The 24,892-nt window shown below is 36.2% G+C and overlaps 3 protein-coding genes across 4 annotated transcripts in view; 1 reads left to right on the top strand and 2 right to left on the bottom strand.

Annotated features, from left to right (window-relative positions):
- Positions 1 to 2,143: 2,143 nt before the first annotated feature.
- The window catches only part of LOC135085015 (uncharacterized), a 165,193-nt gene continuing 142,444 nt past the window's right edge, over positions 2,144 to 24,892 (bottom strand). The window contains exons 2-7 of the mRNA XM_063979794.1: positions 4,881 to 5,626; positions 4,402 to 4,646; positions 4,127 to 4,180; positions 3,558 to 3,713; positions 2,996 to 3,082; positions 2,144 to 2,877 (exon numbers count right to left, since the gene is read on the bottom strand). Of these exons, the coding sequence (XP_063835864.1) occupies positions 2,579 to 2,877; positions 2,996 to 3,082; positions 3,558 to 3,713; positions 4,127 to 4,180; positions 4,402 to 4,646; positions 4,881 to 4,981 (942 nt within the window). The 5' untranslated portion in view covers positions 4,982 to 5,626 and the 3' untranslated portion in view covers positions 2,144 to 2,578. The remainder of the gene's footprint in view (positions 2,878 to 2,995; positions 3,083 to 3,557; positions 3,714 to 4,126; positions 4,181 to 4,401; positions 4,647 to 4,880; positions 5,627 to 24,892) is intronic.
- Positions 11,858 to 18,238, top strand: LOC135084796 (angiotensin-converting enzyme-like). The gene is made up of 9 exons (XM_063979534.1): positions 11,858 to 11,892; positions 13,326 to 13,702; positions 14,432 to 14,620; positions 15,090 to 15,196; positions 15,411 to 15,556; positions 16,048 to 16,156; positions 16,366 to 17,054; positions 17,556 to 17,711; positions 18,012 to 18,238. Exons 1-9 carry the CDS (start codon positions 11,858 to 11,860, stop codon positions 18,172 to 18,174), a joined length of 1,971 nt encoding a protein of 656 aa, XP_063835604.1. The 3' UTR covers positions 18,175 to 18,238.
- Positions 18,495 to 24,892, bottom strand: part of LOC135084999 (uncharacterized) — a 76,521-nt gene continuing 70,123 nt past the window's right edge. For both annotated transcript variants that reach the window (XM_063979773.1, XM_063979772.1), the window contains 3 exons: positions 23,612 to 23,705; positions 21,685 to 21,852; positions 18,495 to 21,249 (listed from right to left, as the gene is read on the bottom strand). In XM_063979773.1, coding sequence (XP_063835843.1) covers positions 21,017 to 21,249; positions 21,685 to 21,852; positions 23,612 to 23,705 — 495 coding nt within the window. In that variant the 3' untranslated portion in view covers positions 18,495 to 21,016. The remainder of the gene's footprint in view (positions 21,250 to 21,684; positions 21,853 to 23,611; positions 23,706 to 24,892) is intronic.

The raw sequence follows: 24,892 nt of genomic DNA on the forward strand, positions 1-24,892 counted from the left end.
TAATATTTCTCGGGTTTTCTTGCAGCTGGGAACCTACAAGCAGTTCGTTATTCAGTGAAATATAAATCGAACCTTAACACAAAGCATCAAATATAATCGTGCTCGAGTTGTCTCCGTATTATTCCAGACGACCGCATGATGAGGTAAGTATACTGTCAGTCTTGTTTCTTTTCCTTTTTCAGGTAGGTACCTATCTCTTTTAATAAAAAAAATCTGTGTGTTCGTTCATATTTTTTCAGGTCTAGTGATTTCTGTAACTTCCTTTCTAATTGAACGGACCTGTGAGTGGTTATGTTTCTGGGTTTTTTAAGGGAAAGGAGGCAAACGAGCAGACGAATCACCTGATGGTAAGTGTTTACCCGCCGCCCATAGACACCCGCTCCTCGGTGAGTTACAGGTGCGTTGATTGTCTTTAAAGTATTAGACTCTGCTCTTAAAGGTTTTAGGTCGTATTGGTCCGCAAATACTGCAAACGGCAGTTCATTCCTCGGTTTGGTGTCTGCAAATGGTGATTGTGGATTTTCTGTTTAAAATGGTAACTTTACAAAATATCTATCTACCGCTTCCGTAAAAAAAAATGTCCTGAAGCAGTGGTTGGGTTAATACTGGGGAGTGTAAAACTATAAAAGTGCTTTATAAAAGCCTTCTTGCAAAAATAAATGAGTTTTATGCCCGTTTTCACCATTAATCCCAAATTTTTAAGTGACCCCTATAAAAACAAAATTCCTGTTATGTATCACCATAGAGGTCACTTACAAATTAGGGATTGATGGTGAAAACGGGCATTAGTCCTTTTGATAGCTCGTCTCTCCCTAAAAATGCAATTTCCGAAAATTATAATATAGTTATGCAAAAATTTTGTAACTTTTTGATTTTGAATAAAGCTATAATTTTAAATACTACCATAAGTAATGTAATTTTTCACAAGGTAAAAGTACGTTACCCTTTTTACGAATTTATTTCAATACGAATAGTTCGAGGAAAAACTACGTAAACTACACTTACACGTTGAATGCACGACTAAATCTGAACGCCAATAAGTGGTTATCTGCAATAATACCAAACAGCATGTATTCCTTTACATGTCAACAATGCAATATTCATAATTACAACAACAAGGTGTTAAATATGTTTCGCGGAATAAGTACGCAACGCTCTTTTTTAAGTTTTTCTCAAAACCTATTACGTGTACTTTAAATATAAATACATAGGCCCCTCACAGACATTTTTAGCTATCTTTTGATGTATAACACATATTTTTAATAATGGTAATAAATTTTTAGGACAGTTTTTTTACGCTCCTGAAAAGTTGGCATTTTTCACTTGCGTACTTATTCCAGGAAGGGTGCGATATGTTTATTGTTGTCTGCTTCACAATTAGCACTTCTGCTATGAGGCACTTTCAGCCCAGTAACCATGCTTGTTTTAAGCGCTGCAGTAAAGTGCGTGATAGTGGGATTTCTATTGGTTACACTGTGTTGCCTAATGATTCCAAATAAGTTTTCCAGAGAGTCTTGGTTAAACTGTCTAAGGTTCATATATTTAAACCCTTCATTCTTTAACTTTTCCCAAATATCGTTTAAGGATTTGATAGATATTTGATATCCCTTTACGCATTTAACATTTTTTAGTATCGTGTTTTCTGCTGTTATAAATTTTATGGTTTTTAACTTATCAGTATAAAAGGTCCAAGACTCAATGTGATTACTTGATGTGGAAACATTTTCCCGGATCCCTTTCTTTACGTCATTTAAAGATGATGGACCATTTGTACAATCAAATAGTTTATCTAACTGTTCAATCACAAATGCTGTATCATTGCAATCAGAAACTTCTTTCCATGCCATCATTTTTAAAATAGCTGCCACGGTATTACTCAGAGCATGCGCAGCATACTTCACCCTCATCTTAGTTTTGAATGTTGGATTTACAATGGTACTATTCAGTTTTTTTAAATTTAAAAAATTTCTGTTGTGTTCTTCTGCAACTACCAAATGCCTCCATTGTGCAATTTTTCCATCGAAAGACATATTTCCACTTTTAAAGAAATTGTTTCGTAATGATTTGAACAAGTGAGGGATGTCATAGATTATAAAAATTTTGTCATTATTTACAGAGAGTTGCTATCTATGCCTTGTCCACAGTTTCTTTTTAACATGTTAAGAGCTCCTATATTTGTAGATCCCTGATCACAAACTGTTGTTAGAACCATAAATCCGATTTCTTTTAATTTTTTGATGATGTCCGATATAATTTTTGCCAGTTTTGCTGTTGATATTGTGCCTTCCACAAAATAGTGCGCAATATATTGTTTGTATTTATGTTTAGCACCCTGTATCATAAACACTAACGCATGGTCTGCAATTTTCTTTTCTCGTCCCATGTTCTCGCCCTCTCCATAATCCACGTAGCCATCCACTTTATCAGCAATTTCGTTATAAATTATCCGTTTCTTTAACGCCATCTCGTCAAATATTAACGAGCAATATTTATTTTCCTTTGGCATACTTGATGCTTTTGCCTCTAACATATTATCAATTATATTTTTATTTATACCAGGCTCCATTGGTATATTTTTTTAAATCCTTTGGAGCGTTTTAGTGCTTGGTAGCGTAAACAGCTTTTGCATATAGCGGTATGCTTTAGGGGACCGTTTAAATATAGCCAAAGCATATATTTTGTTGGCTAAAGTCCACCTTTTTCCTTGTGACTTTTTTTTGTTATTCTGCACTACATCCTTTACTAACGATGTCAGCACTTCCGAATCTAACTTGTCTAAATTCACTCTTGACTTCGCTATATTCCTTATTGTTTTTTTTGCATTTTGTAACTGTCGCCAAAGCCTCTTCTCTTTAATTGTAAATGTTGATGAAGTGTCTGTAATAAAAACATTTCCATTAGTAAAAAAAACAACATTAAAGCAAATTGAATTGAATATTGGTTAATTAATCAGCAATTTTACTTAGTTTTTTAAATTAGGTATGTTTTATCTTACCTTTCATTTCAATGTTTTTCTTAGGTCTTTTATAACTGTGAACTAATATTTCTGCCTGTGCATCTTGATGGCAAATGTTTTTATCATCTGAAATATTATAAATATGCAAATTAGTTTAAAATTTATTTTGTTGTTTTATGAAACATATTATGTATTTCCAAATCAATCAATCATTATCAAGTTTTAAAAAAATGCAAAGACAGGATAATGATAGCTCTTCTCATAAAATATGAAGCGTGGGCCCACCTTCAATAACAATGACATAATATTAAATTAAAGGCATTTAGAGGTTTTAATGTTCTGCATTCTGGATGCGGTCTGCGGGTATGTCAAGACAATCTGTAAGTGGTCGTGATAAGGCAATCAGTCACGTGTCCTTTGCGTTCTTTGTTCGTATCCGCACGGTCAAATCGCATTAATATAAAATGTACAGAAACCTAGAATGTTGTACATATAAGTTCATTTTGACCTGACTGCAGACTGCAGAACGCATCCAGGGTGGCATTCTTTAGTTTGAGGGAAGGCATATTTTAGAAGGTAAATAATTAGTTTGTACACTTACCATGAGTAATGGGTTTATAGGTCATAATATGTTCTGGTGCATTGGAAGTAGAAGGAAGAGGTTCAAAAGTTGTTTTCGCAGAAATACCAGAATCTGGTATATCCACAGCTCCCAAACATGTTGAATTTAGTTGTTTGGTTGTAGTTGTAAGGGGAACTGAAAGCAGATAATGAAATGTGAATTGGGTAATAAAATGTCATGTTCTTACCCAACTTTAGGGTACAATCAGTCTAGTACATGTCTTGCTCACATTAAAAATTACTAGCTTATATTAAATATTATTAAACTAGCTGACCTGGCTAATTAATGTAGATTGCCTAAAATTTTTCAAATTGGTCCGGTACTTTTTTTTGAAGAATTTGTATTACACAAATTACTAAAGTCCCTCTAACTCAACACACATTCTAAGCTAAATTGTGTTACGAGTGGGTTTACTACAATATTCAAGCTGTGGGGTTCTAACCCGCACTTTAGGCTATCTTGGCTTCGAGTTACGGAGCCGATCAAATACAAACAAACAATTAAATATTTCCTTTTTATATTATTAGTATAATTTTAGATAAACATACCTCGTTCAACTGGATTTGACTTCTTTGGAATGCAATATGAATGATCATAAAGAACTGTAACAAAGTATAGATATAATTAATAATTGAAATTATATATTATTTATTGATAAGCATACAACACATGTTTGTGGTTACAAAGAAAGAACCTTGTTAAATTGCATTCGGTTGGTTTGTTTTGGAAACCAAAGAAAATTAATTAAGACATCTAAATAATTCAGAAAAATTGATAGATAGTAAATTAAATTTAAAAAAAATAATTGAAGTCATCATCATACCTGTCTTGAGGTTTTCTTTATTGGAGTCTTTTACATGAAGAGGAAACTCTGTCAAAACTTCATCTGGCAAGATGGGATTGCTCAATTCCAGTGTTGGAATAGCTGAGTTCTTCAGCCGAGTTCCTTTGGCATTGAAGGATTCAGGAGTGAAGTGCCCACCACAAACAAACTTCAGTTGGTGTAACTTTTCAATAGGTACATATGCTAAGTCTTCTATGCCAGCATTTTTAACCCACATTCGACAACTGAAATAAGAAATACCTATTAGAAAAGAAAAAGAATAACAAACTGAAATTTATTCATCAACTAATTTCTTTTAGTATTGTTATGCAATTCATTTACAGAGTACGAAACAAAATACTGAAATTAAAAATTGGTTATGGTTATTTACTGTATGATTAAAAATATTAATCCCAGCCTTTAAGTTTACACAATCAGTAAAATTATCTTGTAATAAATGAGTGTTATTAGAAACTTACCGGTCAGAATCCAGAGGAAACCTACTCAAAAGTAAGGGTGATCCACCACGACTTCGCCTCTTATTACAAATAACGCACTTCTTGTTGTTTCTACTCTCCATTATCAGTAGAAGCCTAAAATGAAATAGGTATTAATTAAACAAAGCCTATAATTTCTCTCCAACCAGTGTCAATGCCCTGGTTCATGCATTTACCAGTTTTGAAAGTACATTTACATTTTCATCACATAGGGTTGTTTTTAATGAAAAATAGATTTGTAATAGATCTAATATTTCAAGTAAGTAGATAACATACCCATTAAACAGAAAAGTAAATAAGAGTTTAAACTTCTGTAGAAGTTGAAACACAGCTTATTTAAAAGAGTCTCTATCTCACAAAAAACATAACACTGAACAGCAAACTTTATCACGCCCGATACGGAGGAACTTAATCAACTCAACGAAAACGACAGAAAAGTTTATTTACAGTAATATTGCACCAAATCTGAGAAAATAACTTCACACGAATCAATTCGCCGGTTTAAAACTCAAACTCAATTGCCAGACATTTTTTTTCATTTGTCAAACTAACAATACTACCAACATAAGGACACTAACAATTATTTTTAGTATGGTGGTATTGATCCGCGGGTTCCCCTGCTATAGTGAAATCAATCCAAAATGCACTTTATTACTTAAGGGATAAGGTTGTATATCAATTGCTACATATAGAGACTAGTTTTTGTATGAGAAGTGTCTACCCACTGCCTGTACGTACAGGCCGGCACGCACACATTCACACCCTGACGCACCACTTCGAGTGCAAACTTCACACAGTTGACACATTTAGGCGGCGAAAAAACAACACGAATACGACATTTCTTGTGTGATGAAATTGTGTAAAACCCGTTCTGTTCGAACAAACAAAAATTAAGGAATCACATTTCACAGGTAAAATAATAATCCAATCACTTATTTCCCGACATTAAAATATTGAAATTAATTGAAATCAAACGTCATTCACTCGAAAAAATAATACGTCAAAGACCAGTGTTCTCAGTTATTTACGTGGGAAAATTACCCGAAATATGGGAAATTAATAATAGTTTTAGGACTTTTTAGTTGTTTATTACGCATACTATAGAAATAAAATAATTTATCATAATAATTGTGTTTTAATGGGATATATTTTCATAGGCAGATTTGATCCTTCCCAAAAATGTAGAACTGCGAAATTCAAATTTTCTTACATTGATTGCAAGTCAGTGTCAGGTTGTATGTTAAAATCTATCAGAGATAATAATAATATATTGATGATGCATAAGATTATGATTATAATGTACATAAAGGCACTGGGTCTCTATCAGAAGGAACTCTAGGGGTGGAATCTCCATAGGCGTGGGTTAACGGGCAAGGAGATAATATCTTGGATGGTTGACAATCACTTTTCCTACAATTTAACGTTCCACCAAACTCAACACGCTTTCAAAGATAACCTCGCAGCCGCCTGCTCACACTTGACATGACACAACTGATTGACAGTTATCTTTTTCTGCGCATCAGTCGGGTGTTACGTTTAGGAATCACAAACCTTCCGCTCTACAGATTTATACAGATAACATAATATTAAGATTGGTACTATTAATCATCAATAATAATTGCAGCATCTGTGTCCGGCGCCGACATACACAAGATTCGTAATTTGTAACTGCGTGAATCATTTTTGATCAACATTATGTAGGTACATACCCTGACACTGACTTGCAAACAATGTTAGAAAATTTTAACATTGAAAATTTCGCGCCTACCTCAACGCATTCACCTTTCATCCTTTTCAAATGGCACGGAATAATTCTGTCTACATTTCCAAGTAACATCTGCCGATCTATGTTTTTCTTAAAGTAAATGGGTAAAATGTTTTGGCTAACATGGCATCCCTAAATTCACTCACACAATAGACAGACGTCAAAATTTTGCGTCACAGTTTTGTCTAAGCGCGAGTTCCGTCCGCCTTTTTTTATAGGTCCATGATGAGATCATTAAATTTAGTGTCCACTGCAGGAGCACGACTCTTTCTAGTTTACCAAAGGTTTGGTCTATACTCCCACGCTGGTTAGACGGGTTGACACGGAGTTTCCCTATTTGATTGATCGAGTCAGAAATGAAGAGATCCATAGAAACAGCAAATTGACCGCAACATAATCCCAGAATTGCCAAACTTAAGTGGCAGTGGGTGAGGCACATAGCTTGTGGAAGAACTGTCGGCCTTTGGGGAAGAAAACTTTTCGTTTATATTATACCACGGACTGGAAAGCTTAGTAGGTAGTAGTAAGTAATAGGCTTAAATGGCTGACGCAGTTTCCTATGATGTTTTTATGATTTTCAGTTTGGACACAGTCAAGTAAATAACACTTCTTCACATAAGTGCAAGCAAAACTAACTTATTTTAGCTCTTACCTGCATCTGCATTAAGATCTAAAGCTCTTGTAAGTATAGCTCTCGCATTGCCCTACCCGGATCACTATCCCTCCGAGCAAATAAAGTGATATCAACACGGTCGCTCTCAGTGTCACCGCGGCACCTCCCGCGTACGGAGAGTCGTTTAAATTGTTTTAACGCAATCAAGGAACGCGATGCGCTTTTAAGTTGATTGAAGTGGTGGAAAATTGTTGTTATTATTGAGTTTTTATGAGGTGAGTTAGGTTTGTGCAAGCTTTACCTGTTGTATTTTGTTTGAGTTGGACACAGGTGCTGTCGTATTACCTAAACTTACCTAAATTTTAAACCAAAACATTATTATTATTACGTTGAACCCTAAAAAGGATTACCTATCTTAATTTTTTTCCCGGACCTATACTTACTATACCACTTACCACGACTTGTCGCTTAAGAACTGTCGATAAGTTAAACAACATATGGTTTCTTAAGTCTCATCTAATCTGATGATGATGATATATTTTTTTCGTAGATTTCAGTCATAGAACGTTCACTGCTGAACATAGGCCTCCCCAATTATTTCCATAATGACCGGTTGGTAATGCATCCAGCGCCTTCTTGCTATCTTTATGAGGTCTTAAGTCTCGGATAGAGATATCTGTCAAGTAAAGGCACCGGTAAATTAGCCACCTTTATTAATTGAAGTATTTAACGTAATACCTACCTTTCTATGTGCAACTATTATAGGAAGAAACGGTCTATAATCGAATAATTTTTATGAGTTCTAATAATACCGATTCAATTAGATAACACTAGCTGACAAACCAGACGTCCAATTCATCTATAAAAAGATGTAAATTTTCCCGAATTGTAATACTTATTTCCGCGAAACGTTTTCAATTTTTCGCTTCACAAGAACCACCCTCGGACTTAACCAAATTGGTTTAGTAATTGAAGAGTTTTTCGCTTATTACAAAGAAAGAAGATTGTACGGTACGAAATTAGCAAATAGAAAGAAAATCATAATTCTTGCAACAAAAAATTCCGAAAGCAAGAAATTATTTACTGACTCCGAGTTTTTGAATTGATATTTTTAACTTAAGCGTGCTCTTTTTCTACATAATAAAAAGCTGACTTCTGAAACCTGAATTTAACCCCTTAATTTTAATAATTATAAAGACGAACAGCTAAAAGAGTTTAGCCTTGATCACACGTACCGAGCAAACGGGCGAGACAGTGCTCTCTCGGCCGAGTACTCGGTGTGTATTAACATTACGCAGAGTGCTCGGCCGAGCGCTCGAGTATGTGACTCGCTCACCCAACTGTCTCGACCGAGTAAACATTTTACTGTCTCACCCGTTTACTCGGTACGTGTGATCAAGACTTTTAGTAGGACCTATTGGCACCTTTTGCTTACGGGATCCTAAAAGCTCTGAACTCAAATTCTTTATCATGTAGGTAGGCCCCTTTCAGAACACACTTACACGTCTCAAATATTGCGCATCCACCACTTCGGGACAACAAATCAAATAGTTTATTCAATACATAGGCCCTTTCCAGGGCACTTGTACACGTCCCAAATATAGCTTGCCCTACCACCACTTCGGGACAACATATAGGCTGGTGCTGAGAAGTGACGGAGTGGCAGAAGAAACTCAGTCACCTTTGTTAAAGTGGTTCATCCAGTGTCTAAGTAGCTCATATAGAAGAGCAGTCGCCCGGCAAGCGGAAGATCGTGGGTTCGATTCCCGCCTTAGGCAGTTAAATTTTTTAAAGTCTTTTTTTAGTTTGAAAAGCGACTCAAATCTCTAAGATTTCTTAGCTTTATAATTATTACAAGGCGTACGTAAGAGACGCAAATGGAATATGCTTCCCACTAACTCCATGCTCATTTAATTTTGACCTTTTAAAACTTTTGTACTTAAAGCATGTTTGTTAATGACCCTCGAAGTGTGGAGGGAAAATTAGTTACTTACTCCTACTTAGAGTAATTTTGAAAGGCATAAAGTTAATAGGCAACCGCCTCTGTGGTCTAGTGGTAAGACCACCTACCTACTTCAGACGCAGACGTCCCGGGTTCAATTCCCAGTGGGAGCAGATTTTTCTGTTCGGTTTGGTTGGTTGTAGGGCTTGTTCTAAGTCCGCCTGGCTAGCTACCACTATCTTACCCAAGTCTGTCGCCATAACAACAATGTTAACAGCATTGTTGTGTTCCGGCAGTTAAGAAGTAAGATAGCTAGTTCCTCTATGGTTGAGGATTCCGGGTGAAGCTCGCTTCCACCTTCGGCCTGATCGTCACTTACCATTAGGTGAGATACAGACCAAGAGCTTCCTCGTTGTGGATAAAAAATTCTTATTGTAATTTTATCATGGGGCGAACTTTTATTGAGATAATTTGGCCACATAAAATTTTTCTCTTTTTTTCACATTGCAAACTAAAACATAGTTACTGGGATAATAATAATATGCTAAAAGCAAAAGGAACTTTGAAGGAAATAGTTTTAATTAATGAACATCCCATCATACCTATTATACATATTTACCAATTTACTTATCAAGTTTGATCACAGAGTGATAAGTCTCTTTTTACTTACGAAGTCAAAAGAACGAAGTCACGGGCGACCGCTAGTATTATAATAACATGGATTAATTTCCCATATCCTTATCAACTGAAGTGCCTGATATAGTATTATCAGATAATGCATTCATTAAAAATGTTAACCATATCTGACAGGCGACATTCATGCCGTGATTTTATATTGATTTTAGCGAAAGCTTTGACATCATCATCATCATCATCATTTCAGCCATAGGACGTCCACTGCTGAACATAGGCCTCCCCTAATGCTGTCCACGTTGATCGATTGGTAGCGGCCTGCGTCCAGCGCTTCCCTGCTACCTTTACGATGTCGTCGGTCCACCTTGTAGGTGGACGTCCCACGCTTTGACAGCCAAACTACATCTAAAAAGCTCACGCCAATTAAAAATAGGCTACGGTTTGGTTGGAGATAGAGGTTATTCCGATATCTTCTTGGGACATTTCCATACATAGGTATTCCCCGGGAAGCTTTCCCCGGCTTATTCCACTATTCCCCGTTGACAATCTCCGTCAACGGGGATTAGTAAATTGGAGCTAATAATGGGGAATAATTAACAAAAAATTTCATTAATCCCCGTTATATTAGGATTTTATTTTTAACGTAATGGGGATTAATGAACTTTTTAGTTCATTCTTTTTAGTTTAGCATCTGCACTCAGGAGGATTTGATGTGTGCTACTGACAACGCCACTCTTGTGGCGGAGTTTTGGGCTGACACTGTGTAGGTTTGTTGTCGACACGACAAGAAGAAGAAGTTCATTATTCCCCATTATAAGCTCCAATTGGCGTTAACGGGGATTGTCAACGGGGAATTGTGGCATAAGCCCTTTCCCCGAGTGGGGAAAATGGGAGTTTTTGTTGCGTTTTCCTAGAAAGTTGGCTATCCAGTAATCCCAGTGGATTGGGAGAAGATGGGAATGCCCCTTGACTGGCTATTACTACCAAATAAAAGAAACTGAGCTGTCTCAATGACCTGTAATACGTCTGTAATAAAAAGGTCTTTCATTCATTAGTATTATCTCATAATAAATGACTCTAGCAAGAGTCTAGCTAGTTAGACGATTCTATTAACTAATTATTTTCTTAATTTAGGTCATAACTATCTATTTAAGAAGTACTAACTAAGTTCATCTTCAGTAGGGACTAGTGAGTCTCCAAAGTGAAAAAAAGGGATCGGACCAACAAGCATGCTAGCTCATACGGTGCTCTAAATTAGCTAAAAAAATATTTTCAGATGGAGTAAACAAAACAAGAAATAACCATGAAACTTTTCATTCTATTAGCAACATGCCTATCCAACTGCTATCTTATACTATGCCAAGAAAACATAAACAAGATGTTCGAAGGTATCAACAAAAACGTCATAAAATTCAATTCAATCGCCGCTGACGTCGCTTGGCAGTCTTCAATTGACCCCAGTAATTCAGAACTACAAGTCAGGACTGCCAACTATCAGAAGAAATGGATAAGATGGCGGCAGAGTACGTGCAAGCAGTTGGCAGCACTGCAAAAACATCAGTTGTTGAATAGCACGCAGCGGAGGCAGACGTATCTTCTATGTAGAGGGCCGAAATTTACTGTAAAAGAAGCAAGGTAAGTTACACACACTCAATAGACAAAGTAAAGTAAGTAAGAACAAATCCTGTGTTCTGTTTGGTTAAAAGCTGCCAAGAAATCGTTATCATCCTCATTTAATTGCAAAAGATTTAAGAGAGTTGCGATCCTGTAAGAAAGATATATCTACTATTTGTTTAAAGATTTATGGGAAGAAGAAGAGATCTATGGGATCTTATTTTAGGAATTTACGCCCGTATTCACAAACGATGCTTACTTAAGTGAAGCAGCAAATCGAACGCACAGCGTTGAATAGAGCTCTGTGATTGGTTCATGTGTCACCCTGTGCGTCCACGCGCACGCGTTAGGATCTTACGTTAGAATATAGTATAGAACGAAGCGTAGGATTAATGGGTGATGTAGGAAGAAATAGTGAAAACCACAGGTACTTTGATGTATTATACTTTGTAGTCGTCTACGACCTATCTTGTAATTGATACAAGTAACTAACTAATACTTAAGTAAGTATGTACTTAGATACCGATTAATTTAAAAATAATTTATCTTTCGCTCATTGGACAAGCACAAGTAGGGTTTCTGAAAAGCGAAATACTTAATAAAATATTCATCTTCAAATGATCACATCTGAATGGTATCGAATTGTAAGGTTTCCATCGTAATTACTCGAACGGCTTAATTTTTTAACGAAATCAATTTGTAGACGATTGGTAATTCATGTTTAATTTCAATTGAAAAGTACTTAATTATTTGATTCGACTCGTTTCATGTCTACTTCGTTTAATAATTTAAATCATTAAATTGGCCTGAGGTTTACGTACAGCTGTACCTATTTAGAGGTCTAGAGAGGTCGTTTAACTCAGCCTGTGCCTGAAGTATGGAAGCGGCACGGGAGGGTGTTTTTGGCACGTCAAACGTCAGCGAGACGTGCTTCAGATTTGTATGTTCTGTCACGTCATAATTTATGTCAATGAGGGCTATCGTTTTAGCGCTCACCAGTTAGCGCCACTGTAGAGTAAGGTTCTGTCACTTGCTAGTAGCGAAGACAGTGGCGCCAACTTGTGAGCGCTAAAGTGGTAGGAGGACTATCGCATTTGCACTCATCAAGATGGCGCCACTGTAGAGTAAGGTCCTGTCACTTGCTAGTAGCGAAGACAGTGGCACCAACTGGTGAGCGCTAAAGTGGTAGGAGGACTATCGCATTTGCACTCATCAAGATGGCGCCACTGTAGAGTAAGGTCCTGTCAATCGCCAGGGGTGCCAACTGTTAAGTATAAAAACGATAGCCCTCATTTCATCCCTCCCGTGCCGCTCCCATACCACGAGCACTGAGTTCAGCGCTAGACTTATAGTAGCAGGTTTGAATCCAATTGGGGGCCATAATTAGTAACACGAGTAAGTATACCAGTTATTTAAAGTGTTTACTAGTGTACAAATAACTACGAGTATTTTATATTACAACCAATCCCCCTAGACAAGGCAATATTTGTGAAAGATTTAATTTCGAAATGGCTTTATGATTGGAATTATACATGGAACTTTACAAAAAAATCTGGAAATCTTATCACGTGTTACTTACGCCCGTATTCAGTATTTACAAACATTACTATGAGGTCTCAGAGTGCGCATGGACGCACAGGGTGACATACGAACCAATCACAGAGCTCTATTCAACGCTGTGCATTGGATTTACTGCTTCACTTAAGCAAGCATCGTTTGTGAATACGGGCGTTAGTCTAGATAAAGCCCCTATAAATAAAAAAAATGCTTCTGCCATAGCGCTAAGACCTACTTATACAGTTTTTAGTCGTAAACCCCTATTGGCAAAAAAAATGTTTTGAACTTATTTTAAATTTCCAGGGAGACTTTGAATCTATACGACGAACTACAGTCCCTTTACTCAAACGTAGAAGTGTGCATACCAAGACAACACAACTCAACCATCATCAACTCTACAGACGCAGAATCCGCCATCTTGGATTACCTGTCAACTGTCAAAAATCTTTTGAAACTGACAGATGGCGTAACCGTTTCAGCGAAAGTCGCGGCAGATGCCGAGTTGGAAAACGGAGGGCTATGTTTTAAGGGAGAACATGATTTTGAGGATATGATGAAGGGGAAGAATGAGGAGGTTTTGAGGTGGATTTGGTCTTTGTGGAGGGAGAAGGTGGGAGGGTCGATGAAGGAGCCTTATAAGAGATTGGTGGAGTTGGAGAACAGAGCTGCTTGGAGAAGTGGTAAGTCAAAAATTTACTCATAATTTTTTTCTGTCACAGGAAGTCCACTGCTGAACATAGGCCTCCCCCAATGATTACAATATCGCGTGGTGGGTAGCGGCCTGCATCCAGCCCCTTCCTGCTACCTTTATCAGGTAGGTAGTCGGTCCGCCTTGTGGGTGGACCTACGCTGCGCTTTCCGGTACGTGGCCTCCAGTCCAGAACCTTGCTGCCCCATCGGCCGTCAGTTCTGCGTACTAGGTGCCCTGTCCTTTGCCACTTCAGCTTGCTAATCCTTCGGAATTCCCAAAAGAGTACTAAAGAGCACAATCTCCTGCTTTTCTCATGATGTAACTGATATTCTTGAGGTCGTCGGCCTATCGAGTAGTGCCTAAAAAGTACGTCCTAACGTACTACACTAAGTCTGGTGAGACGTGGTGTGATTATGAGAATTTTACTCCACCTTCCACCGATACTATCTATATATATAAAAATATAGATGAAACCCGTTTTCCGTTGTCACGACATAACATGAAAACGGCTTGACCGATTTGGCTGATTTTTTTTTTGTAGTTTTCTAATACTCTGTACAAGGTTTTTACGGAAAAAAATATAAAGAAAATCGAAGTTCGCCGGGTCAGCTAGTACTTAAATAAATATTATGATCCTATGGTTGCAAACTAGTGACGAATGCACTCCTATCCTATGTTAAAAAGAAACAAAAGCATATTTTTTGAATTTTATTTTCAGGATACACCGACATAGGAGCATCATGGCGAGACGAGCTTGAAATGCCGAACTTACGAAAGCTCAGCAGAAGCCTCTACAACGAAATACGACCTTTCTACACCCTCCTTCATGGGGTGGTCAGGTTCTACTTACGAAGGCAGTATGGTGACGTTGTACCGAGGGCTGGACCGATACCAGCTCATTTGTTAGGTAAGGAAATAGACTAATGAGTTAAACAGAGGAAATACATATTTTCATACCCTGTCTAATACTGGAATTTTCGGGCTCTCATAGAAATACATAGGGCCTTACTTATCAAAAAAATTTCTCGTTAATTTCGTTGCGGGTCCAATGACAGTCTTTCCCCTGGGAAAAACTTGGCCTGCACTGATAGGATTTTTAATGGCGGTCAAGCTGTAGATAATGGCTACATAGGAGTTGCAGCGGTGGGATCGAGAGGTGGGAATAGTCCCGTTAGTGTTCAACACACGTTTAACTTTTTGTATAATTCTATCTTATGTTTCTCCCTAAGCTATCATCTGGTTGGTAAGTAAAAGTCCTAATGGGAAAAAAGTCAATCAAAATTTTTGCAAAATTAATGCTAAAAACAGTTGCAAAAATAAATGTGGAACTGAGACTTCAACTGTCATACCTATCATAAAAAATGGTTTGGTTTAAGGTAACCTTTGGTCCCAAAACTGGGAAACTAAGTTAGAATTAATAACTTCGAAGAAGTTGAATCTAGATGACAGCATAAAGAAACTTAACTGGACTGTTGAGCACATGGTAAGTACCTTACCTAACCCTTAAACGGATATAGCATTTGGACCTTAAGACAAGTGAATGAGGTTAAAAATAGGTGGGAACCATATTCCCACTGTCTTTTCATTCGCTTTTTAGATGGGAATCAAACCCACGACTTCTTGAGATGGATATACCATTGAGATACTTAGACATTTTAATTTCATTTGATACAATGTTTTATTTTTATTGTTTCAAGGTAAAAAGAGTTGAAGATTTCTATCAGTCGATGGGGTTGCCAGCAATGACTGAGACTTTCTGGCGGGAATCTGTTTTCTCGAAGGAAAATGGCAACACTCGATGTCACGGCACTGCAGCGGACATGTTCAAGCCAGGCGATTTCAGGTAAGTATTGCCATATGATCAATTATTTTTAGACCTGAGGTGGAATTGTGTAAAGCAATCGTAATGATTTGACAGTTCATAACGTACTATAAAGTCAGATAAACAAAGCGTTTGACAGAATAATCGTACGTTATGAACTGTCAAATGATAACGATTGCTTTACACAATTCCATCTCAGGTTTTTTCAAACCTGTAATTATTACAGTTCAGATAACAGTCTGTGAATCAAACAGAGTTTAACTACAGCTTACTACGAGTACTATTGTTATCCAAATCCTCCTTTTTGCCCCTGGTAAATCGAATTTACCAGGGGCAAAAAGGAGGAGGAGGGTCGTCCTCCTCCAGTGGAGACGAAATGACCTGGTGATGATGATAATGATGATGAAGTAATGTGTGTCTCATCTGGATATCAAACCAGCGACGATTGTCGATCTAGGCAAATAGATTATTTTTAATAGGGTCTTTATATGCTTATTTCATATTTATTTCAGAATGATGTACTGCACGGGCACAACTTTTGAAGACTTTTACGTACTTCACCATGAATTTGGGCATATCCAATATTACATGGCTTATGAGAATCAACCTGGAATATTTAAAGTAAGTTTAGAAAAACACAGCCTTATTTAAAAAAAAACATGTCAAAAGACATGAGATTTTTATCTTGAATCATTAGCGTATAAACAGTGCCATCTATTGATAGCAAAAGGAACCTCCTGTTATGGAACATTCATAAGTTGCAGTATGCTGTTAGTCTTACATCAAACGTATTATTTAACAGACCATTTAACTCTTCATATTTATTTCAGCAAGCAAACACAGCACTCCACGAAAGTATAGGAGACGCAATCATGTATGGAGTGATAACTCCTCAACATTTGAACCGGCTAGGACTCGTAAACGACTCAATTTTATACGAAAACAGTTCAAAATCCTTCTCAAAGCGAGCGGATTCTGAAACAAAACACCATCTGGGAATTAATTTAGAAGATGGCCGGTTAGCAAAAACAAATGACAATCTAGAAAACGCTCCATGGAGTTTGTCAAACAATTTGAATTTGGAAAGCGATATGCATGACATGAGAGAAGATTCGAAAACAAAAGTGAATAGACTGCCATATTTAAATGAATTCGAAACAAATGAAGACAATTTAATTGAAGGCAAAAGCAAAGTATCGTTTGTCAAAACAAAAGAAAGTGACATGAAAGAGGATACTATTTTTGATGCTACGAATAATTTCGAAAATGATTTGACTACTGATGAAATGCTTTTGCTAAGACAGGCTCTGAATAAAATACCTCAAATACCTTTTGCTTTGGTCATTGATGAGTACAGATGGAAGTATTTCGAAGGCAGTATAGATAAAGATAAGTTTAATAAAGAATTCTGGGATTTGACTTTAGAATTGCAAGGTATTGCTCCTCCTGAAGAAAGGGGTGAAGAGTATTTCGATGTAGCAGCCAAATTCCATGTGCCCGATCATACTCCTTATATACGGTAAGTAATAGTTACTTTTTAAAGCAAGCTTAACGTTTCTAGTAATAATTATTCGTTTACCCAAAAATCAGACGGTTAATAAAATAATAAACATAAAACCCACTTTTGGATTTCAAAAATTAACAGTGTCATAATTTTTTTAAGAAAATTTTTGATCATCCTTTATAGTTCGCAAGTAAATTGGATTGTTTATATGATATGAGAAAAGTTTACTTTAAAAACGCACGGCCTTATATCTTAATTGCCCGGTTGTAGACCAAGAGCTAAGCTTATTCTTATGCTTGTGTTATGAGTGTGTACACCATAATAGTCTGGAGACGGGATCCAAACTACTGATACTCGGCAAGTCTGGAATCGGCAGTCTACCTAACATCAACACCATTGAGGTATTGTCACTTGAATTGGTTATAAAATTAGTTTAAAAAAGCACCTCATTTTTGAAGATTGTATGTATACCATTCTTTCTGTATACCTCTGATTTAACCACCTTCCTATCTCCAGATACTTCCTGAGCAGTTTCATCCAGCACCAGATCTTCGAGGCGCTCTGCAGGGCAGCTGTCTTCGGCAGGCGAGACGTCACTGCCGATATACCGGGCAGCATCAGCTTGAATAGATGTGACATTTACGGGTCTAAGGCTGCGGGGAAACTGCTGAAGTGAGTGTCCATTTTGTCTTGGTATGGATTATGGTTGATCCCCCGGAGACAACCCGTTTTTTTGCAGGATCCCATTAGTGTAGATGTGTTTAAATACTCGTACAAGCCTTTAAGGCTCTCATGTCCGTGCCGTGCGGCAGCCCGACTGCAACTGACCCCCACCGCGCCGTACCAACTAGTCAGTGTTGCCATAGCGCAGACTCTTTAATTGAATAATACTACGTGACATCTATGCTTGTTCGTTTTTTACCATAAATAGAAGTTTATTGGCTTGAATTTGGAAAATATATTTCTTTTCAGAGATTTGATGTCCAGAGGCCACTCTCAACACTGGCAAGAAATCCTCCAGGAAACAACTGGCAACACAGATATAACAGCTGATTCTCTAAAGCGATACTACCGCCCTCTCTATGACGTTTTGAGGCGTATAGTTCAGAAGCACCAAATACCTTTGGGGTGGTAAAATGTTTGTAAAATTTAACGGCCTAGTCAAAATGTTCCTATAATTTTATATGATTAAATCACTGCTTAGATTTTAATATAAATCTTCAGTTAAATATTTGTTTTATTTTTGACCCTAATATCCCAAAACGCATACAAAATTTATATAAGGTAGGTATCCTATGAATCAATTATGATTCATGAATACAAATACGTATAGTTTCTTCTCCTTTGACTATTTTTAACAGGGACTGAGTAAATAAAAGACAAGGAATATTAAATTAAAATTATGAGGGCTCTCTAAATAACTATTTTGAATAATGTAATAAAAATAAAACAAGGTTTTAAATTAACAATAAATACAATTTATTATCTTATCAATTTAAATAATTGGTTATTAATTAGCAAGTTTTTGTTCTGGTAAACTTAGGTCATAATTTAATGTAGTAATTAAAATAAACCGCTCCAATTCTGAACTCAAATGGAATAAATTAACAAAACTGGAATAATTTAAAGCTTTATGAATTAGAACTTATTTACAAATTGGTAAAAATGTAAAAAAAAAACCTTTTAAAGTAAGTATCTGTACAACTATGTTAAAAATATGTACAAAATGCTATAGGCACTTATGAATATTTTCCTTTATTTTTATATCGACTTTTGTGTTTTCCAAAATTGTTCTCAATGGTTAAAAATATGAGTTTCATAACGATTATCACAATTGTCGTCAAAAACTTAAAATAATCCTATACATCTGGTAATAAAAAATGGATTTAACAGTTTTTTTCTCTCTCCCACATAGGGATCACAAAAATATTAAATAAAATCAATGAAAATAAAATTGCAAATTAATATTTTCACTTCAATGTCCAAATGATTAAATTTATCATTCTGACTATTAAGCATTCTTAAAATTATTTGTTTGGCTTTGTATACAAATCGTTTAAATTAATAATTTAATATAAATAATAACTTTTAATCAGTCATTTGATAAATTTAATCAAAGTAATGTTATGAATTTCAAATTCATAATTTTGTAGAATGATAATAATAATGATTGATCAAATAAAAAAGTAACTTAAAGTTAAAATAAAGTAAATTGTGAGTCAAATAAAAAATACTTGACTCAATGACAATATTATAACATTGTTTTGGTAAACAATAAGACAAATCCAGTAATAGCTTGTACTTTATAAAAAGTATATTTAAAGCTTTATTTCAGCATTCAGGAAACACTAGACGTAGCTCCCAAAGCTGGGTTTTTAAAAGGCTTCATTGAATTAACAAAGTCCTATAAACAAAAATCAAGTAGTCTTTGTAAGAAAGACATTATTTTGATATCAAAGATTACAGGCCTTTTTAGATGTTTTTTTTTTCGTCTATTTCTTATTCATTTCGGAAACAACAACATTAGAGATTCTATAAAATCACCAAATGTTTTTTATCTCCATCAATCGTCAATTTTACAATTAACCAAAATGATGTATTGACTTTTTCATTGACAAATTTAATGTATTTTTCACTCTTTTTGAAACTTAGCATGTGTATTACATAAAAACGTAGCAAAATGTTGATTTATCTTTACATTATTATAAATAAATAGCGATATAATTGTTCATGGATAACAAGATATTATGAACAATTATAAATAATAGTCCAGGTGATCCAGACTAATTCATTGGCTAACGAAACTGCTTTGTTAACCAATGAATCAAATACGATACATGAAATGTTTTACCCTATTGTGCTGACATGTAGAATGGAATAATAATATTAAAGACTATAGTTAAAAAAGTGTAGGAATCTACAATTTTATGTAATACAAACGCCTATAATTTTCGAAATTTTGTGTCACGTTTTCACGTATTCGTCGTATCGATTCAATTTCAAATCGTTCAGAGATTGAAGAACGTATCAAATCGCATTTTATTTCGAACCTTTTCGGAGTCTCAAAGCAGTTTTAATACGATAATGACGACGCTTTTTGGTTGTCCACTAATGAATTCAAAAAACATACGTCATGATTTTGATAACGTATCAAGTTGTTCTTGGATGAAAACGCTGTGGTGTATTGAAGCATTTCATGATCAGATAATTTCAAGTGAAAGTAAAGACGTTCATGCAATCATTAAGCTGAGAAAGATTTCATCAGTCCATTTTAAATACACTGATAAGAAATCATTCTTTTAGCACCTCTGTTCCTCCTGATCAGAACATAAGAAAAAATCTTTAAAAAAGTATATTTTTAGCCAATAATAATGAAATGTAGTTTCACTTACATGAACGTCTAAACACTTAATGAAAATGTTTGTAATATCCTAAAATTTCACAAAGACAGTTTTTTATATCTCTGAGAGTGTAAAGTCAGGTAATTTTCCTTGAATGAAATTATATAGCAATGGCAAGGAATTATGTTTGTTTCTGTCAACGCCTCACGGAGGCTGCAATATTTTATACCGATAGTACTTATTTTCAAAAGATTGCCTTCAGATGTCATCTACAAATGCTAGACCATATTGCGTCATATTCTCCAATATGCGATACCAAAAATATGTTTTTTTAAACAAATACTGCCGAATCTAATCAAATTAATTACTTTGCAATGTTTTGTGTATCACGAGATGCATCAAATCAAAGTAAATTAATTGGAAACCTTAAATTATTATGGTTGAATTCACGTGAATGGATTGAAAACAAGCTGATTATGAACCAACACGTCTCAACATTTTAGGTACTGCATTAACTGCACCGTAGCTGACATCCTAAAGCACCCTTACAATAACAATCTCATGTATCACACATGATACATAACCTATGTATCACATATGATACACGGTTTTTATCTACAAATCACATTACCGATGCTATGACAAAGTAGTCGCGTGGGAAATCCAGTCAACCGTATGCGCTACTCGGTGGTATATCCCAGGCTGGCCTCGACTGGCGCAGGAGTATCCAGCCGAGACGACTCCTATTAAGTACCATCTTCCAGAACGTTCCAGCATGAGTGGACCCCCGCTGTCACCTTGACAGCTGTCTTTTCCACCTCCTTTGTAACCCGCGCACAGCATCTCGGGATATATCACTACGTTTATCCCTGGAATGGAGAAAAAAGATTTAGGTTTAAAGAATGCAATAACCAGTAAACCCAAAATTCTTTGTCATTTTCAACCGTTCCATCATTAATCAATGTTTAACTGTATGGTACATTTCGAGCTCTGTTATTGTCAAAGTAAAATGGTGCAACCCAGCCTAACAGTCACTTAAGTTGATGGTTGACATTGTTTGTAGGTTTGAATCAAATTCATTCCGATTTCGCGCTTGGCAAAGCAGGTGAAGCTGTAGATCCGATAAATCATTATCAGACTTGACTTGTAGGACATACAATCTGATACCAATGTTGTTAACTCAATATTACAAACCACGTGACAGAAGATAATAGATAAGACTCGGATTATACAGTACATTCTTCTTAACTGGTTCATATCACTAAAAAGTGCGTTACATGACTGCGTTAAAACAATATACTGACCGTTCGCCCGATGCCACCGCTCGCAGACGCGGTTATCGAGCACCGGCACGTCGACCGCTTGTAGCGTGCGCGGGCGCAGCCGAGAGCCTGGGCTTAGCGCGCCCCAGCCTGCCGCCCAGCCATACTGGCCGAGGAAGTCTGACCCTCGCTCTGGGAGGCAGATTGGAGCTGAAAGGGAGAAAATGTTTCATTAGGAGGTATCTATCTAGAACTTGACACGGCTTAAAGCTCCCGAGGCAAAAGGTGTATAGTTGTCCGACACTGAACCGTCCCAGCTATGACATTGTCAGTAAGGCGCCTCTATCAATACTGGGTTATTTAGTTTTAATTTAAGCCACATTGGGAAATACTGAAATGTCATTTACAGGAGGACGCTATGAATACTGGGTCATTATTTCAAATTTTTGCCAGTAGATGTTTCAGAATCGTTCAACTACTAGTTAGTTAAACTATGTATGATGTGGCCTTGTGGTGTGATGTTATAGAGGCAGATACAGCTGCCTCAAAGGAATTCGGTATCATAAGCATGAGCTTTAGTAAGTATAACATCGCCGTCCACTGCATTCAGTCTTCATCTTTCGTGTTCGGCACTACCTATATCGCTCGCGATCAAAACTATGTAACCAATCGCTCCTTCGTTTGCCCTCTAGACAAAATCAAAATAAATCAAAATCAAAAATATTTTATTCAATTTAGACCACTGGTGGCACTTATGAACGTCAAAATATAGTAATTAAAAAAAGGTAGACCTTATGGGGCACTTTACACAGTTGTCTCCTTATCTTTTGGGCCCTGCCAGCGCTTCGAGACAAACATAATTATGGCAAGTAGATAGATAGGTTTTCCTTACTTTAAAGCACAAGGAGTATCCTAACGTGAAGCATCAAAGAATTTGAATTTGAAATCTGTGGTTACTTAGACATGGACGGACATAGAGACAAGACAACCTTGAGTATTCTATTCAAGTGACCGACAGAAGCTCAGACAGTGGTAGAGACATGCGAAGCTTTTACAAATACAAAACTGAAATTACGAAAGCAATAATTCAAACTAATTGAGGATATTGATTCTTAATTACACTATAAATCAATGATTGATAAATCTTGCCCATAAATCAACGATTGTACAATACGTACCTACTTCATAAATCAGAAACAAAAAAATCCAATTGATTTTGAAATGATAGTGGATGCTCTATTTTTGCTCTAATTTTTTTTATAAAACATCGAGGCAAAGACAATGAAACTGTAAGTTACTTATTACATTAATTTTAAAAATATTTCAAATATTTTAACTGTTACATCATCAGCACTAAAAATACTTTATGAATGGTTTAATAGAGAAAATCTAACCATTTCTTTCTGATTTTTTATACTATAAATAAATTAATGTTGATAAATTGTAACTTTCTCTATAATCTGTTTATTTGATTAAATTAAATGAATGAATTACAGATTTCTAAAAATTAATTTGTGCCAATAATTTCAAACTTTATGTACCTATAGTTCGTGACATCCAAAGTAGCTAAAACTTTCGCAACACGTCTTTAAGGTTGTGTTGTCAACTTTTTGGCAACTTTGGGTGTCACAAACTATTTGACGCTGACTATACAGAAAGAAATAAAGAAATAAATAAACATTTATTACGATGAAAAAGAAAGGTATACGGAAAAAAAGACAGAAATAGCACATAAATACCTATTACAAAGAAATAAAAAGTGAACTGAGCAGTGCTACATTGTCGCAACAGCGATGCCCATCGCAATCTGGGACTCCACTCAGCATATGCAGTGGCATGAATGAATGTGTAATTTAAGTAATTGCGTTATAATTTTAATATTTTCTTTCAGTTTTTAAAACGAACTTATCGAAAAAACTTAACTCTATGTATGTTTAGGAGCAAAAGTGTAGGTAAGTAAAATACTGACCTATATGAGGCATGTAATGTACATTTCTGTCCAAAGTAAGTACTGCGACGTCAAATCTATCAGCTTGAGGAGTAAACTTGAACAGTGGATGGACCTGGAATGAGAAAAGTAATATTAAACAATAATATTCTCTAAAAAAGAGCGTTTTTATAGTAGACTAAGGCGGTTATCACACTGCGCCGCGTGATTTCATATAAAAAATCACGCGCGCGGACGCGTTGTCAGTGTGAAGTGCCGCGCGTGTTTTCCATACAAACTGAGGTACTTGCATACAATTATTAAATCTGTCGCCCCGCGCTCCGCGACGGAGCGCGGCGCAGTGTGATAACCGCCTAACTGATCCATCAAACGTTGTCTTGCGCCTAGGTACAGTCGCGGAATGAAAAGGTTCGTCACCTTAGTGTAGGGATGTTCCGATACCACCTAAGTATCGATACCTACTCATTTCGATAATACTCAAATCTTTTTTCGATACTACTTAAATAAGTACTCCTAAAGTATCGATAGTTACTGATATCGATACTTTTTGGAACTTTTATTTTGTTTTATTATTTTGAGGGTGCTATCAATGAATATACAACTATCAAAGGCACTTTCACCATGGCGGAATGGCGAGATGATTTGCGGGCGGGTGCGGGTGTCTCCTTCTCTCGCTTTCGGCTCGGGCTCGTCTGAAGTCGGACGAATTCGGCTGGCCGAGCGGGAGACAACGCGTCACTCACGCCGCCACGCGACAAATACCGGTAACTCGGTAACCGATTAAAGCTGATTAGCTGACTGTTTTTGCTCTCTCAGTTCTGTATGATGCGTTCTCGGTTTTTTTTATTGTTTTCGGTTGTTTTGCTGATTCGATTCGATACCAAGTATTTTTGTTTCGATACCGATTATGTATCGCAAAATTGATTCGATACAATAAATACTTGGTATCGAATCAAAAGTATCGAGTACCTACTCGTATTTATTAGTATCGGAATATCCCTACCTTAGTGTCGGTTTTCGCTTGCACTAGGTACTGTAAGAGTCAAACCTGCCAACATGACCGTGCAAACAGTGCTGCTAACATTTAAATAAATATGACGTTTGTTAACGAATAAGGTTTTGCTTGTTTATTTTTCTATCCCATCAGTGCAATGCAATGATGACATTGACCAATTGACAATAGTTTTTTTTATTTAATAGAAATAATAATGGCAGGTTGAACCAACAAGAAGGTTTTAGTTTATCAATCATAATAATCTTCTTGACAAGATAAATCGTCAAACAACTTTGATCTGAATAATT

Source organism: Ostrinia nubilalis, chromosome 27 (genome assembly GCF_963855985.1).
Source record: "Ostrinia nubilalis chromosome 27, ilOstNubi1.1, whole genome shotgun sequence".
NCBI lineage: Eukaryota > Metazoa > Arthropoda > Insecta > Lepidoptera > Crambidae > Ostrinia > Ostrinia nubilalis.

Bases quoted from the DNA above. Each gene is read 5' to 3' on its own strand.
- LOC135084796 (XM_063979534.1), top strand. From the start codon at position 11,858: ATGGGTGATGTAGGAAGAAATAGTGAAAACCACAG. The intron at 13,703-14,431 runs GTAAGTCAAAAA...TTTTATTTTCAG, and splicing joins CAGAGCTGCTTGGAGAAGTG to GATACACCGACATAGGAGCA. The intron at 14,621-15,089 runs GTAAGGAAATAG...GTTTGGTTTAAG, and splicing joins GATACCAGCTCATTTGTTAG to GTAACCTTTGGTCCCAAAAC.